Below are 18,913 nucleotides of genomic sequence, written 5' to 3'. Positions count from 1 at the left end.
AGAAAATATAAAGGTCTGATAAAACTGCCTTGAGGAATTCCCCTCTTAATTATTACAGGGTCAGATAAAGCTTCACCTGCTCTAATTCTCTGAGATCTATTTTCTAGAAATATAGCAACCCATTCAGTCACTCTTTTGTCTAATCCAATTGCACTCACTTTTGCCAGTAGTATCCCATGATCCACCCTATCAAATGCTTTAGACAGGTCAATCGCGATACAGTCCAATTGACCTCCTGAATCCAAGATATCTGCTATATCTTGCTGGAATCCTACAGGTTAAGCTTCAGTGGAATAACCTTTCCTAAAACCGAACTGCCTTCTATCGAACCAGTTATTAATTTCACAAACATGTCTAATATAATCAGAAAGAATGCCTTCCCAAAGCTTACATACAATGCATGTCAAACTGACTGGCCTGTAATTTTCAGCTTTATGTCTATCACCCTTTCCTTTATACACAGGGGCTACTATAGCAACTCTCCATTCATTTGGTAAAGTTCCTTCCTGCAAACAATAATCAAATAAGTACTTCAGAAATGGTACTATATCCCAACCCATTGTCTTTAGTATATCCCCAGAAATCTGATCAATTCCAGCCACTTTTCTAGTTTTCAACTTTTGCATCTTATTGTAAATGTCATTGTTATCATACGTAAATTTTAATACTTCTTTAGCCTTAGTCTCCTCCTCTATCTGGACATTGTCCTTGTAACCAACAATCTTTACAATACTGCTGACTGAATACTTCTGCCTTTTGAAGATCCTCACATACACAATCCCCTTGTTCATTAATTATTCCTGGAATGTCCTTCTTGGAACCTGTTTCTGCCTTAAAATACCTATACATACCCTTCCATTTTTCACTAAAATTTGTATGACTGCCAATTATGCTTGCCATCATGTTATCCTTAGCTGCCTTCTTCGCTAGATTCAATTTTCTAGTAAGTTCCTCCAATTTCTCCTTACTTCCACAGTCATTTCTAACCCTATTTCTTTCCAGTCTGCACCTCCTTCTTAGTCTCTTTATTTCTGTATTATAATAAGGTGGGTCTTCACCATTCCTTACCTCCCTTAAAGGTACAAACTTGTTTTCGCATTCCTCAACAATTTCTTTAAACCCATCCCAGAGTCTGTTTACATTTTTATTTACCATTTTCCACCGATCATAGTTACTTTTTAGAAACTGCCTCATGCCTGCTTTATCAGCCATATGGTACTGCCTAATAGTCCTACTTTTAAGACCTTCCTTTCTATCACATTTGTTTTTAACTACGACAAAAACAGCTTCATGATCATTAATACCATCTATTACTTCAGTTTCTCTATAGAGCTCATCTGGTTTTATCAGCACCACATCCAGGATATTTTTCCCTCTGGTTAGTTCCATCACTTTCTGAATCAGCTGTCCTTCCCATATTAACTTATTTGCCATTTGTTGGCCATGCTTCCTGTTGTTCGCATTTCCTTCCCAATTGACATCTGGTAAATTCAGATCTCCAACTACAATCACATTTCTTTCCTTGTCGTTTCCTACATAGCTGATTATCTTATCAAATAATTCTGAATCCATGTCAGTGCTACCCTTTCCCGGTCTGTACACTCCAAATATATCAAGTTGCCTATTATCTTTAGAAATGAGCCTTACACCTAGAATTTCATGTGTCTCATCTTTAACTTTTTCGTAGCTTACAAATTCTTCTTTCACCAGAATGAATACTCCCCCCTCCCACCATTCCTATCCTATCTCTACGATACACACGCCAGTTCCGTGAGAAAATTTCTGCATCCATTATATCATTTCTCAGCCATGATTTAACTCCTATTACAATATCTGGTAAATATATATCTATTAAATTACTCAATTCTATTCCTTTCTTTACAATACTTCTACAGTTCAACACTAACAATTTTATGTCATCCCTACTTGATTTCCAGTTCCCTGATCCATTATCACCGCTCCCTAGGCCACCCCGTTTCCCTGAATGTACCTCCCTATTACCCTTCCAAACAAATTTCCTAAATACGTACCACTGCGGTTTAAGTGAAGGCCATCTGAGCACAGATCCCTATCTCCTACCCACCCATTAGGATCTAGAAATTTCACTCCCAGTTTCCTACATACCCACTCCATAGTCTCATTTAAATCCCCAATCACCCTCCAGTCAGTATACCTCCTACACAGTATTCCACTAATAACAATCTCCGCTTTCTTAAACTTCACCCATGCTGCATTTACCAGATCCCACACATCTCCAACTATGTTGGTACTTATATCAGCTTGCCTTACGTTGTTGGTACCAATGTGAAACACCACCACCTTCTCCTTCCCCTCCTCCCTCTCTTCTACTTTTCTCAACATCTGCCTCAACCTAATTCCTGGATGACATTCTATCCTGTTTCCCTTTCCTCCATACACTTTCCCCACATGTCTAACGATGGAATCCCCCATGACCAGAGCCTCAACCCTACCCACCTCATTTGATCCCCTCCCCTCCTAGTCAGCCATATCTTTCCTGATAGCTACAGAAGCTACTTCCTCCTCCCTTTTCTCCTTCCCATGACCCTGTTCCACCTGTCTTTTCCTATCCTCTACTTTACATTTCCCTTACCTACCTTTTCCCTTCCTCTTACTTCCACACATCTCAGCAACAGTTCCCTGTCCCTCATCTTCCCTCTGTTGTTCTACCTGTAGTGACTCATACGATTTCGCACAGACACCACTCCTGAATTCTGATCCTGAAAAGAGCCCTTAGCCTGCAATATCCTTCCCCTTAGAACATTAGACCACCTGTCTTCTACAATTCCCCCCTTTCCTTCCCCTCCCTCTTGTACACCTACTATAACCTGTACATTGTTTGAGGGAGTCCTATCTGCCTTCCTGTCTTCTGTGAGAATCCTAATCATCTCCCTCAAACTCTCCAACTCCTCCCTCATACCCCTCAATGCCTCGTCACACCCACAGTTCACACACTCGCGCTCCTTAGCCATTCTTTACGGAAAAAATGAAAATAAAATAAAATAACTTAAATATCTAAATAACTGAAATAACAACAGGTGTGTTCTGAAGAATGTTTAATTGCAATGGTGGTTATATTTTGTTACAGGTCTTCCTGTGGGGTGAGCATCATCAAGCATCATCACATCATCATCATCAACCATCTAATCAGTAATTGGCCAAAGTTGTGTGTCTTACGATCATTGATATCTTATATCAACCACACACTAGGTTTGCGTTTGATAGCTGTTTTACTGTATAGTACAGATCTCATGTTTCATAATGATAACCATAAGCTTCAATATCTTCACATATTCCTGACAAATATTTATGCTTGTCCTGGTGGCATTTACACTGAATTTCATGACACCCTTCAGAATATCTTGCTGGTTGTGCAAGCCTCTATCCTTCAGTTGTTTTCTCCTGTTCATTCAGCTTCCATGTGTAATAACCGATTCAGTTCTTACAACAGGTGTGTTCTGAAGAATGTTTAATTGCAATGGTGGTTATATTTTGTTTAAGGTCTTCCTGTGGGGTGAGTACATTGGTACTATGATTTTTTCTTATATTTAAAAGGACATTGGATTTTCTCACCAAAACTCCTTAGGTTTTCAACTTTGAGTTTCTCCATTTGGCAAGAAATATGGTGTATCCCTCTTAGTTTAAAGCCAATTGCCTTAAGCTGCAGTTGGTAGTCTGTGCCACAATCTGCACCGGCATATGTTTTTGTATCAACAACAGAGAATTTCCAATATTTGTTCACCAAAATAAAATCAGTCTGATTTCTATACCGACCATCAGAAGAGCGCCACATGTACTGTCATAGAATAGGATGTTTAAAGAGTGTGTTTTAAATATCATCCATGTTTCATACAGAACTGTGGTAGCATTTCCCCACTGTCACCTCGCTGCCCAATGCCATAATGGGCAGTAATCTGTTGAAGTTTATTTTCAGTATTAGTTTCTGCAATCTTTGTATTGAAACCTCCAAGACCCACTAGTATTTCCTGGCTTGGGATGTTCTTCATTGTATCATCCAGTCCTCCTTATAACTTCTCGATTTCTTCTTTATCTGAAATAGAAGTTGTTGGAGTGTAGACTTGAGTGATATGAAGTTTGTATGATGTATTCAATGTTACATGGATGATTCTGTCATTAACACGGGTATCCATGTACTAGATTTGCCGAATCTGTGCAACCCCATTAGCACCATTATTATCTGTTCCAGAAAAATACTCTGTATTGTCTCATCTAGGGCAGAAGAAGACACTAGCTCGGTAGTACGTTTCAGACAGCCCTAGTAAGTCGCAAGTTGTGGTTATCCTTTTTGACCAAAACAGTTTGGAGCTTCTCAGGTTACAAGAGTGCTCTTACATTCCATGTTACTATTTTTCTCTGATATCAAAGAGTCTTCTTTTGTTGTTACTCATTCCAGTCCCATATTTCGCAAACAAGGCCTGAGAGTCTACCTTCATGTGATCTGTTACCAATTCCACACCATTCAGCCTGGAACCAAAATAGTGCCATAGTGCCAGGTGTTAGCTGGTTTGCTTGAAGAAAACATTTCAATGTAAACCGTATCTATCAGAGTCTCTTGTAAATGTAGTGTGGTTGTTAGTTTCCCACTGCTTTCCATCCCAGAGTATCATGGCTATTATTGCTCATTCAGCAATGTCCACAATAATTCAATAAAGGTCTGGACCAAAGTCAGTCTTTTGCACTTCATCCTTGTACTGATGGGTACTGCTGCCCTCCAGAAGTGATGGATTCCACTGAGGGGACCACCACCCCACCCAAAGGAGCTCATCTGCCAAAAGCCATTGGGTCCCCTAAGGAGCTGGGTTATTTTCCACCACCCAACACTCACCATTGAGTCACTGGCTGTACGGTATTCTCTAGTACCATAGAAGAAAAGTCAACCAGACATCAATAAATCGAACACAAATAGAAAGAGTGATGCAGAGAAAGTGACATTGAAACTGTCGGCCAGCTAACGATGGAAGGCGCTGGCAGTGTTACATTCTCATTACCATTAAATTGAAATATTACAAATTTTGTTAACAAAGATGACAAATTGAATACATGTTCAAGTTCTAAGTTAAGAGTCTTAACCCTGCACTGCATAATATAGCATTTTCACTACATAATATTTCTTCTTGTAGTTCAGTAACATGATAAAAGATGACAAACCTAATTATATACATAATATCTTTGACATCTGTACTTCCAGAAATGATGCTACACAGGGCTAGGGGTAAAGGCAATAATTTTCTCCATCTATGTGCTATGTTATCTTTGCCTGAGGAAGTTGGACATGTGTCACGGCGGCTGTACTTGCATGGATAGTATTGAAATATAATTCTAGGTGATTCGCTGATGATTGAAGTTTAACAAAAGTACTGCCCTATCCTTTAGCATAAATGTCTAATAATGTTCAATTTACAATATTTGTTACTGAAAACTCATGAAATATGAATGTAGCATTTTTGCTATGTCATGCAGATAAGGCTTTTCTTTTCAGGTGCATGTTTGAAGGTTATAGGTAGCAACGACATGAAGTACTTCTTTATAGTGTCCCATTTGATGATTATTTCATTAATGCTGCTGTCAACGCTTCCATGCATGCTATTTTATGCTGAGGTTGTCTCCCTTAGCCTTTGAAGATCCCCCTTCACCACAAGGCAGTGGTTTCCCTCTTCATTTAACCCCAAGAGGGAGGGTTGCCTCCTCTGCCAACTTTGCTGTATCAAAGGTCTCCTCCACCTCAGTTGCCATTAAGGATTCAATTTGTCATCTTTGTTAACAAAATTTGTAATATGTCAATTCAATGGTAATGATAATGTAACACTGCCAGCGCCTTCCATCCTTAGCTGTTACTTTTCAGAGTTCCTGTAAGGACATCACAGCTACCATACTGGTTCTGGAGCACACAAGGTATCCACAGTACTTCGCCCTTACAGGCTATCCCCTTCTTCATACCGTTGCCCATCCTCACGACGCGGATGAAGGGTTGGACTTATGGGAGACTATGTTCTGATAACTTTTTGTAAATTTGTTTGTGTATGTTGATAAACTGTCTGTGTGACGTGAACATGGTTTGGTTAGAAAAAACATTGAATTATATCGGTGATGATGAAATAGTGGAACATTTATTACAAGATACTGATACTGATACTGACAGTGACGCGTCCACTGATGGGCAAAGTGACACAGAAAATGATGATCCTGAAGAAGAAGAAGAAGAAGAAGAAGAAGAAGAAGAAGAAGAAGAAGAAGAAGAAGAAGAAGAAGAAGAAGAAGAAGAAGAAGAAGAAGAAGTGCTGAAAAGTGACACTGTATGGACTGACATTTCAAGTAAGCCAAGGTCTAGATTTCCTTTCATGGGAGACGCAGGTATACACGTATTACTGGAATGTGATCCACTAAGCAGTTTTGAATTCTTTTTTACTGATGAACTAGGCCTATGTATTTTAATTTCTGATCAAACCAATTTATAGGCCACACAATCAATCGAAAGAAAAATTCAAGCTGGGAAAATGGGCAATAGAAGCTGTGACAAAAAGTGTAAACCTACTAATAGCTCAGAAATAAAACTCTTGTTGGGCCTATTTTTATTACAAAGCAGAGTTCAGAAGCCAACAATGGGGATGTTTTTCAGTAAAGAGCAGACAGATTTATACTTCATTCTTTACAGATATCATGACTGAATCACAATTTCATTTGTTAGTGAAATTCCTGAACTTCAGCAACAGTGCAAGTTTTAATATGGAAAGTGCCACTGATCCAAATTTGGCCTGTGTTGAAATATATTGTTGCGCGATTTCAAGCAGCCTGCACCTCTGAACGTGATATTGACAGTGATGAAAGTCTATTGTTATGGAAAGGTCACCTTGGTTGGAAAATGTTCATTCTGAAGAAAAGAACACGGTTTGAGATGGAGTCCTTCAACTTCTTCGAATCTGATTCTGGGCTTGTTTGGAACATTCTAGTGTACACTGGAAAATCTACTCAGGTTCAAGCTTAAGTTGACGGTATTGAACTAAAGACTCTTGATAAGCCTTCCCAAGTCATGCTGTCACTAACAGGTGACCTACTAGGCAATAGGTACATGAGCAATTACTATTGTTATCCAAGACTGTTTGAATTGCTGGTGGAAAATAAAACTGATGGTGCAGGCACTTTACATGTAAACAGAAAGGATTTACCCAAAGATCTGAAGACCCAAAAGTTACAAAATGGAGAGTTTACAGTGTGGTACAAGAACAAACTGATGAAAATGAAGTGGGCGGATAAGAAAGATGTTCATATGATTAGTACCGTCTATGACAACAGTGTTCAACAAGAGAGGAAATAATAAGTTCAAGCCATCTCTGAGTATAGAGTACGGCAAAGGAATTGGAGGAGTCAATTTTTCTGACCAATGCGTTGCCAGTTACTCTGTGGCATGGAGGAGACTAAAGAAGTACTACATGAAAATGTTCCAGCACTTATTGACCATTACTGTTTTCAATTAATTTGTCCTGTTCCGAAAGAAAGGTGGGACAGATTCTCAACTGAGTTTTCGTCTCAATCTGGTAACAAAACTGAGAGAGAAGTATTGTAATTTGACAGTGAAACCAAAATCTCAAGGGAGAACTTCTGGAGATCCAGCACAACAACTAACAGCGTGTCACTCCATATCTGAGAATCCACTGACCGGAAATAGGATTCACTCAAGAAAATGTTTTGTTGTGCGCCTGTCAAACCAGAGGCAATGGGAAACTGACTACTGTTGTGAGGAATGTGATGTGGCACTTTGTGCTTGCCCATGCTTCGAATTTGCCACACTGTGCTAAATTTCTGAATGACCTATGAACCAGAAAGTATTTATAACCTATTGATGCATATCTGAAAGCTTGAAAAGTGTAATCATAATAATGCAAGGAACACTTTTTATATTCACTTTTGTAAAAACACACTGTGTATATAAATATATAATCATGGGTTTATAAGAGAAACGGTAATAATATAATGCTATATAATTCTTACTCTGTCACCTATAATTTAAATAAAATAAGTAAAATATATTTTTCTGTTGAGTATTTACATCTGCCGCACGCTGCTGTAACCGTTGCAAAAGTGCACATTGCGCTGAATAATTACCCACTGGCTGGTTGATATTATGAAACTATTCCCCAGTTGAGGGGTTAATTCCTTTTCTAAACCTGTGAAATTTTTCACAACATCATTATGTTTCTCTGATTTTTTGATTTTTATTTTTAGTAAGTTACTCCTTTTCCTCTCCCTTTCCTTTTGTCATCACTATTATCATGCCTAGCTATGCACTAATTTCACTAATTTGTATTCATCAGTTTTCTCATCTACTATGTCAAGCTGTACAAAGAAACAAATCAAACCAAGCCCCATGGTACAACAGCCCCAAAGGCCCATGGCCTACCATACGACCGCTGCTTAGCCCAAAAACATGCAGATTATGAGGTGTTGTGTGGTCAACACAATGAATCCTCTCAGCAGTTATTCTTGGCTTTCTAGACCGGGGCCACCATCTCACCATCAGATAGCTCCTCAGTTGTAATCACGTAGGCTGAGTGGACCTGGAACCAGCCCTCAGATCCAGATAAAATCCCTGACCTGGCCAGGAATCACACCTGGCTCTTTCAGTTAAAGACAGGCACGCTATCCATACACAGCGGGGCTGGCTTATCAAGATGTATATTAATGAAAGCTGGGAAGGCTATATTATGAATGAACTCATTGGATGAAGCTGAGCGTATAAACCACAATAGACGATGGGGTCAAGTGAGGTGCATGGAGAAGAATAGACTACCAAAGAAAAAAATGGTATCAGCCACGGAAGGTAAGCGAAGCAGAAGAAGACCAAATCATTAATGGTTAGACTTGTCTTTTAATGATTGTAAGATAAAAGGTGTGGAACTATGGGTACCGAGCTCGATAGCTGCAGTCGCTTAAGTGCGGCTAGTATCCAGTATTCGGGAGATAGTAGGTTCGAACCCCACTATCGGCAGCCCTGAAGATGGTTTTCCGTGGTTTCCCATTTTCACATCAGGCAAATGCTGGGGCTGTAACTTAATTAAGGCCACAGCCGCTTCCTTCCCACTCCTAGCCCTTTCCTGTCCCATCGTCGCCAAAAGACCTATCTGTGTCGGTGCAACGTGAAGCAACTTGCAAATAAAAAAGGTGTGGTACTAAATGAAGACCATATAGGTAGTTGAAATTATAGGATTGTGGAGGCACTTGGTTAACCTTTACATTGCTGCATTCTATAATGACCGCTACTCTGCTGTGCCCATAATATTACGAGTGTGACATATATCTGATTATAACTACACAGTACTCGCGATATTGATGTCAGAGAGTATTCTAACTTCATGGACATATACAGATGTCTTTGTGCAATAGATCGAAATGTATTTTAGTTCTCTACTGATTCACTCATAAGTTATGATGACACGACACTGTACTTTATTAGGTATGGAATTTAGAGAGGATTATTATTATTATTATTATTATTATTATTATTATTATTATTATTATTATTATTATTATTATTATTATTATTATTATTACGGACTTATCCATGCAGAAGGAAGGAATGAAGGAAGCGTGAGGGCTGGAGCAAAATTTAGGGTTCAAGAAAACCTACACAAATTTTGGAAATTTATATTTTCTTTCTTAGAGAGGAATTAGATCTTATATGCCATTACGTAAGGGTTTAATTTACTTAGTACAGTTTAGAAAAGGGTATACCGAGCTCGATAACTGCAGTCGCTTAAGTGTGGCCAGTATCCGGTAATCGGGAGATAGTGGGTTCGAACCCCACTGTCGGTAGCCCTGAAGATGGTTTTCCATGGTTTCCCATTTTCACACCAGGCAATTGCTGGGGCTGTACCTTAATTAAGGCCACAGCTGCTTTCTTTCCACTCCTAGGCCTTTCCTATCCCATTGTCGCTGTAAGACCTATCTGTGTCGGTGCAACTTAAAGCAAATAGCAAAAAAAGAAAAGGGTATGTTAAATACCCATTAGGAAGGAAGCCATCGCTTCTGATACACATTACCAGGTGTGTCGCGAGCCCAGTGTTTCATTTACTGGATTTACAAGGCAAGAGTCTCAAACCCAGAAGTTCATGTAACAAAATTTTGTAAGGGTCGTTAACCCAGAAATACAGTTTACCCAGTGCCCTCAGATGGGCCAAGAGATTACATTACCAAGAGAAAAAGATATAGAACACTGCTTATTAACACTACAGAGGAATACAGATCCGTAGTAAACAGGAGAAGAAGGCCCATGCTGCATGGCCACCAAAGTGAAGAAAGAACAACAAAGTTTAACCCATTCATACCTGACTAACAGTCTAACCTGCAGGGACAGAAAACTCTATTTTCCAGAATTATGCTTTAATTTTGTTTATTCAGAATCGGTCTAAAAGTGGCATTTTTACAAAGCTATATACATCACAGATCAATGCCTAACTGTCCATTAACTGTTTTTCAGTCTTCAGTAGTGAATCATTGTGTGATATATTTTGAAGCAGCTCTCCAGATGAAGTGGAACACCATATTTTTCACATGGACACCTCACTTCAGACCTTATTTTATGTGCCTTGCACACTTTGCAGAACATAGAAGGAGTTTCTTCCTTTCTGTTGGAGGAATAGACACTGGAAACTGTCCCCATACTTTTGCCTGAAGCTGCAGGGGGCTGTCTTGACTGGGCGGTCTTCCTTTTGTTGTTCTTGGTGGGAGAGCAACATTCTGCAACAGTTGCTTGGCAAATGCTGTGCAAAAGTCTGTATAATGCAGCTGCCTGCCAGTAACTTTCATGAATACAACATGTGAATTGAAGATAGCCATATCCAATAGATACAGCATTATCCTTTGATTACCTTTGATAGTCCGTTGCATTATGGGGAAACATGCAAGAACTTGGTCTTGACGATCTACAGCATTCATTTTCCTCTTTATCTTCCAATACTCTTGGGTTTTTTCACTACTTCTCCTCCTCCACATCATTTTCTTCAAATTTTCACAACTTCAAAGTCTATGTCCTTATCAACAGTTGAAAGCAAATGCACATCCTTTCTGTCTTTCCATTTTATGGCAAGAATATCATTAGCTGTCATACTAATAGTTTCACCTTTCATCAGTTTTACTGTGCGGAACTCTGGAGGCATTTTCTTCCTGTTACAGTATACAATACCCACAACATGAGTTCCATTCTTCAACAAGGTGCGAAAAAGTTCAGGAGAAACATACCAGTTGTCAAGATATAATATATGACCTTGGTTCATGTTTGCTTCCATTCGTTCCAACACTACTGCTTCTGATGCTTGAATAACACCCTGTTTGTCTTGTCCAGTATAAATTTGGAGCTGGTAACAGTATCCAGAAGCACTTTCACAGAATTCATAATTTTTAATTCCGAACCTGGCTCTTTTGGAAGGATTGTATTGCACGAATGGAAGCCTACGTCGAAATTTCATAAGACTCTCATTTATAACTATATCTCTGTCAATATTGTAGATATTCTGAAACTTTGTTCGCAAATATGAAATAACTGGTCTGATTTTTCTTTGACGGTCATTTGGATCTGTAAACATGTCATCAGAGAAGTGCGGAAATCGTGAAATTTGACATAATCGTTCAAATGTCATAGTTTCTGAAAATAAGTTTCCTGTTAGACCAGTACAACTTGAGTTTAGGTTTTCTTACCTGACTCGTGAGAATCATCGGCGAAAAATATGCCTTTATCTCATCAACCGTGCAAGTATACCATTTACTGTTACATTTCAGATTTTTTCTCATCAAATTATCTGCCTCGAAAGCAGCATAGTCATTGGTTTCTATCACAATCATTTCCCAGAACTCATCCCCTAGAAATTTGGAACACACATCTAATACAGAAGGATTTGTGCCCAGTCGTCTTGAAACAACAGCACTGAAACCAGAAACACCAATGAATGGATTTGTTTTTGGTGTATTGGAAATGTTTGACCAAGTCCATGTTGAAAATCCATCTCGTAAAGCAGCCCCACCACCTTGGTCTTCATTTACATTGTCCATGCTGTTGTCATCACTACAAATCATTTTCCCTAACACTGTCAACATCACTATCATCATTAGTGTAAGAAATGTCACCGTCTTCTGAAGAAAAATCATGCTCATTATCACTTTCTAACCACTTTACAATATCTTCATAATCATCAGCCATGTTTATTAACTAACAAGCACAAGCAGATAGCATTTTGTTTTTTTATACAGTATTATGTGAACTTAGAAGGGGGGGATTCCATTTGGAAGATTCACTGAACTTCAAGAAGTAATCTACATGCAGCGCAAGACTCATCACTTGCTAGTAACTAAAACTACAAATGTTTATAAGTTAGTACGGAATAGTTCTGTATGTTAGCGTTCGATCCAAAATGGTGGCATATGAAATGGTTCCATAAGTCGGCGCTAATGAGTTAAATTTTACAAAGGGCAAGAAACCAAAATGAATGGAGGCAAAACACCAGCACTCCAGAGAAAATTCGAAATCATCTAATTGGGTATAAGGCCCATATTACCAGGTTACTACCAGCTGCAAGTAGAGCATTCCAATAATCAGTTCCCTGATTTACAAGTAAATATTTACCATAGTTAGTTTTCTGTAACCTACCTTTTACTTTATGCGGATGATCTGTCCTACTTATGTAACAGGCTTTTCTAGTTGACTGTTCAACTCTTCCCCAGCTTATTTGTGTGGGTATCATACATGACACATAACCATGTTTGTTTCTTTCTAGTCCCCATTGTTTCCCACCCAAGTTTTTCTATCATACCTGTCACACTACTTCTGGGATTGAAATTGCTAAGCACGAATCTTGCAGCCTTTCGCTGTACAATCTCGAGTTGCTTAGTGAGTCCTGCTTGGTGTGGATCTGATATGGCTGCTTCATATTCCAGAACTGGCCTAATGAGTGATATGTAAGCCCTGCGCTTTTGCCTGGGAACTGCTGCCCTTTAGCACCCTCACCACAAAGTTTAAGGACTTGTACACTTTAGAAATTACACTTCCTACGTGAGTTTAGATCTCTCTTCACGTGGATTCTTAGGTACTTGCATGAGTCAAAAAGAGCATCCGATCCAAGACAGTATTGAAAGTCCCCTTCCCTTGCCTGTGTTTCTTTCCCATTCTTATGAACTGGATCTTAGGTCCCTCTTAAACAACAAGCAAACAACTTGTCGTAGGCCAGTGCTGTCAAATGAATTGATCATTTTGTTTAGGTCATTTTGTCTTTTCTTTAGGTCATTATTTGTACATTTTTAGATAATCAATATCCACTTATGACACATTTTAATGTCAGGAACAACAAATTTGACATCCATCTCACCAGCAATTTCTTAGTTTCTGTTGGATAGCAGGCTGGATGCACCAATAACTTGATCAAATGAAGCTGAAAATGACTTTACTAATCAAAGGATGCCATGATCAACATAGTTGTGTACATTCTTGTAGGATAATTATTTATATTTTGTATGGATTTTTTGAGTGTTAAGTGTTCCTTCATTTTGCAGTAAAATAATGCCTTTGTCTACATCCAAGCTCCTTTTATGTTGCAGTAGATGTAAGTGCAGTTCACATATAATATTATTTGTGTTTAATTCACAGGGAACACGACAAGGATCCTGGCTTACTATTTCGTGTCCTGACTTCGTTGTTTGATGGAGGTTATAAGTTTTACATTTCTATTTTGGGTGAATCATTTTCTTCTGAACCGGAAGTTTTCAAAGAAGCCTCTCAGTATTTTAAAAGTTGCATTCTTCATTGGGGATACTTGCCTTCAAAAGAAGAATATTACCATGTTTTGAGACATTCTGATGTGGTAATATCAACAGCAAAACATGAATTCTTTGGAGTTGCTATGTAAGTATTATGTAAGAATTTTCTTTGCAAGTTAGTATCATCTAGCGTTATGCTTTGAAGTAGGTGATGATGATGATGATTATTATTATTATTATTATTATTATTATTATTATTATTATTATTATTATTATTATTATTATTATTATTATTTCAGGTTGGAAGCTGTATGCTGTGGCTGTTATCCTCTGTGTCCTAATGATCTCGTATATCCAGAATTCTATCCAGCTGAATGCTTATACGAAAATGAAGATCACTTGCTCAGAATCCTTGTTCAGTTTTGTGATAATCCATCTATAGTAAAAGATGTGAGAGATGCAATGAAATTTGATCTTGATCGCTTTAGTGTTCAGCATTTAATACCAAAATATGAACATTTATTGACTTGTGATGCACTGGTTTCATCTTCATTATGATAAAGAATTATACATGATGCTACTGCAAAATGATCCTTTTCCAACCATCTGTTCATCGAAGAGAGACTCTTTGGCGGCATGGTAGCTTATTTTGCTTTGGAATCAGGCTTGTCATAATCATTTACGGACTTTCTATGGACATCCAGGAAAACTGGTCGCCTGCATGAGCTCTGCTGAGTTTAAGAACAGGTTCTCCCGCAACATTTCAACTAACATGTTGTCTTATTCCCTTATAGAAACCTGCAATAAGCCAGTGCCTGGTAGATGTCCAACGTCCCTTGACATCCGGTGCTGCTATATCCATCCCTGAGCAGCCCTAAGTGAAACGCTAGACCCCATCGCTGCCTCACGAATGCTAAAACTGCGGTGTTGGACCAGAGCCAGTACTTGCTCTCTTGACACGTGTGAATTATGTGCTACTTCAGAATGACGTGAAGTAAAGCATTTAGCATTGAAGTTACCGGTAACTTGGCTAAATTTGGTGTGTTCACTGCCTTACGTTATCATGGCATATTCATTCAGGAACAAAAAAATAAATAAAAGAAAATAAATCAAATTCAACATGTCCATGCCAGGATTCGAACATTAGCTGTTATGGTAGGCATGAATTTTCTATCTTACAGCTCACCCACTGTGCTACGTGAAAGGATGCCATGTGCTTACAATTTCATTGTGCTGTATGGAAATGCATGTCACGAGGAGCAGAGAGAGAGTGTAGAGGATAGAGTGAGAGTGACTGACACAGTGAGCGAGAACTATGGGCTGTGTTACAAAATGCACCCAGCTGACTGTACAAAGCCGAACATATCTGAAGTAGACTTTCTTATATTTCATGTCTCTATAGATGCGACAATTTTTTATTGTTCATCTGTACAAACTGTGTGATGTGGAAATCATGACATTGAGTGCACTTGTAAATAACCGTACATGATAGTTTAAATATTTAATCAAAAATAAAACATGCTACAAACAGTAATTTTTGTTTTAAGGACCAAGATAAGCCACTACAGTATGTTTCCTTGACATTGTAAACACTCAATTGTTTGAATTTAGGATCACCAACATGCCAGTTTGGTTTGTCCTCATAATTAACCAGATTCTAATATGAGTAAATTACTGTTTATTTACTAAAAGAATATTGAAAAAATAATAATTAATTTGTGCTATATCCCGTCATACTGCATTTTCAGATAACTTTGCAGGGAAGGGATCTGGAAGGAAACCTATTCAAGGATAACTTTTTACAAGATATGGATATTCAAAATAAAACTTACCGGTAGTTGAAAAACTTTTACAAATACTACTGGACTCAAACCTAAAACATGAAACATGTATCTTTCAAGCATAGGGGAGTCTCACATGAATGTATTGGGGTTGGATTTCATCTGATGGAGCTCGAGTGCTTCATCGGGTAGATGACCGTCTCATATCAGATCAATATTTGGACATTTTGCAGAATATTATAGTTCTGAGTGTGAGAGCACTATCCAGTTGAGGTAATACAGTTCATGAAAGACACTTCCCCAATCCACACGAGCAGTCATGTTCAGGGCTGGTTTTCCGAGCACCACTCCACTGAACTGCTTAGTTGGTTCCCTCTTGCTCCAGACTTGAACCCCATTGAATATGTGTGAGCAAGATGAAAATGCCATATAAAGAAACACTGGCCTCACCTTCCCCCCTGTGGGCATGGTGCTTTGTGGGGCATTATGTTGGATGCACTGGAGGATATTTTAGGAATACCTTAGGAAGCTTGTTGACTCCGACAAGGCTTTCAAACTGCCGGATACTGGATGAGGTATTAAGTCATGTCTAAAACAGTCCTTTTCAGGACGAACATAATTAAAAGCACAATGTCAGATTTTGGTATGAATAGAAATAGAGTAGAAGTCCGCTATAGCGAGTACGGCATATAACGAGAACTCCGTTATAGCGACGACTTTTTTCTGTCCCTTCAAAATTCCTATTTTAAACTGTGTATCGTCCTTCGGTTACAGCGAGAACCCTATCACTGGTGCATCCGTTATTACGAGCGATTACGCGCGCCCGATTTTTCCGTTACCGATATTTATGCACCCCAGCGATGATATTGCATGCGATCGATTACCTTCGGCATCGTTTCCTCGCTATGTGCACTAGCGATTTCTCTCGTCGACATTCGAAGGCGATGTCGGAGTCGATTAGTAATATCCGTCGACAGCTGTCCCGTAAAGAAAATTCGAAATGAAAGAGAACATATTTTCGTAATAAATGCATAAATAACGTGTCCGATAACGGTTGTTAACTCGTTAAAAATTAAGGCTGACTAAACGACCGCTTAATTTTGAGGCTAAATACTGCAATTAAGTAAGAATGGGATACACCTCGAGATATGGCAGAGTGCTTAATTGATTTCATAGGTTAGTTTGTATTTTGTCGCGTCTGATTAAATTACGGAAAGGCTATTATGAACATTTATAGCGAGAAAGGTATAATTTCTCCACCGGCGCTTGAAATGTGTTTTCATCATATGTTTAGTACGGTTAAGTTAGGATACGTAACGCTGCTTGAATAAGAAAACAGAAAAGTTTGCAACAAATTGCGATCAATTATCTTCGGTACGGCATAGTTTTCTCACTTTGTGCATTTGCGAGCTCTCTCGTTGACATTCAAAGGCGATGTTGGAGTTGATTAGTAATACCCACCGACTGCTGTTCTCTAAAGAAAATTCGAAATGAATAGGAGGATAACACGTTTTCGTAATAAATGCGTAAATGACGTGGCCGATAGCAGTTGTTAACTCGTAAAATTAAAGACAGAATAAACGATATCTTAATTTTAATGTTATATACGGAAATGACGTAAGAACGTCATACACGTCAAGATATGGCAGAGTACATCACTGATTTCAGAGGATATTTCATATCTTCTCGCGTCTAGTTACGGCTATTTACATGTAAATTTTTCGCGAGGAGGTTATTTCTCTACATGCGTTTCAAATATGTTTTCATGATAGGCTACATATACGGTTAGGTTAGGTGACGCTGTTTGAAGAAGAAAGCTCAGGTGTTTGCCACAGAAATCTCTGGAGTGATACCGTATTTCTCCGACTCCAAGACTTTTTTTCTCAGAATCTCATGCGAAAACTCAAGAGTTGTTGCATTCGCGGCCTAGTAAGTTAATGGATACCACTGGCAACTACCGCGGTAACCACGCTGCTTCTTTTCACACGCGCACAGAACTCATTGACAAACGACCGCATCTTTACTACACATCGCTACCGGTTGTACAGTCCCTGTGTGTTTCTCAAATCTGCAGAATGGCATCAAAACATGCGACCCTTCCAATTCTTAGAAACGCCATGGCTATTCAGTTGCAGAGTCATAACGCGTCTATTGCACTTGACGCTTAGTAAAATTAAGGTTTATACACAGCAGGAATATTTTCGTGATGGATAGTCGTATTGTAAAGATACGTGGAAAAGGTATTGCCGGCAAATTTTCAACAGGTTCTAGTCGATATTATGATGCCAAGTTTATGTTTATTAAACACTCGGAAATGTAGAATAATTGTGCAGCCGCAAGAAAATACGGCATAGGCCTAACTAAAGCCAATATTTGGCGTTAGCGTGAAGACAAAATAAATGAAGAAAAAAATGCATGCCGGTACTGTACTAAAAATGCATTCAGTGGTCCGCAACAAGGACGCTTTAAAGAAGTCGATGATGAAATTGTGAGGTATGTGCACGAAAAACGCAAGGGCGGTTGGCCATACTGTGGAGCAATAAACTCGTTCGTTGACTTTCAACGTTCGCGATTAGGCCTATACATCGCTAGCCGTTTAATTTGGCCGCACCCGACAAGCGAGACGTGCGTGTAGCGGTAGCCGGTTATATCTGACGCTGCATAAAAGTAACAGTTTTATAAACAGCAAGAATAATTTCCTGATGGTTTGTTGTATTGTAGAGACGCATGGAATAGGTATTGCCGGAAAATTTTCAACGAGTTGTCTTCGGTATGATGATGCCAATGTTAAGTTAATGGTCCTTAAACCCGCGGAAATAAAGAATAATTATGCAGCCGCAAAGAAAATGAAATACGGCGTGACGAAAGTCAATGTTCGGCGTCTAAAATAGTCTAAAAATGCGTAGGCTTGTATGATTTGAGCGTGATTTAATTTTTTTGAAGGAAAAAGTGGGATTAATCTTGGATTCGGAGGAATACGGAACTATATTTTTTCAGAATGAAATTAAACATACACTTTCACGTAGTATCGGATTACGAAAAATAGCAAACTAGTAAGTCGTAGTGTGGACATCATCTGCTAAAACGCAAGTTTTGAACAAACTGATTGCCGTTTCATACCGACTTTAAAGTGCATGAAGGGTTTTCCGATGTTTATACAAAAATCGGATATAACGACAATCCGTTATAGCGAGTAAATTTTTCGCTGTTATGAACTCTCGCTATAATGGACTTCTACTGTACATTCGTATTTGGTTAATGCAACATACTCAACATTTTTAAAAGATGTAATGCGTTGAGTAGGACTCAAACCCTGGTTCTTACCTTTAGAGGCGGGTACACTTCCTTGGATCTAA

At 38.8% G+C, this 18,913-nt stretch overlaps 1 protein-coding gene across 9 annotated transcripts in view; it reads left to right on the top strand.

The window, feature by feature from the left end:
- Nucleotides 1–15,328, top strand: part of LOC136864227 (tRNA-queuosine alpha-mannosyltransferase) — a 277,090-nt gene extending 261,762 nt beyond the window's left edge. For all 9 annotated transcript variants that reach the window (XM_067140954.2, XM_067140955.2, XM_067140956.2 and 6 more), the window contains 2 exons: nt 13,667–13,921; nt 14,076–15,328. In XM_067140954.2, the coding sequence (XP_066997055.2) occupies nt 13,667–13,921; nt 14,076–14,334 (514 nt within the window). In that variant the 3' untranslated portion in view covers nt 14,335–15,328. The remainder of the gene's footprint in view (nt 1–13,666; nt 13,922–14,075) is intronic.
- The last annotated feature ends 3,585 nt before the right edge of the window (nt 15,329–18,913 follow it).

Source organism: Anabrus simplex, chromosome 2 (assembly GCF_040414725.1).
Source record: "Anabrus simplex isolate iqAnaSimp1 chromosome 2, ASM4041472v1, whole genome shotgun sequence".
In the NCBI taxonomy this organism is placed as follows: domain Eukaryota; kingdom Metazoa; phylum Arthropoda; class Insecta; order Orthoptera; family Tettigoniidae; genus Anabrus; species Anabrus simplex.
This window is presented reverse-complemented; position numbering and strand designations above follow the sequence as displayed.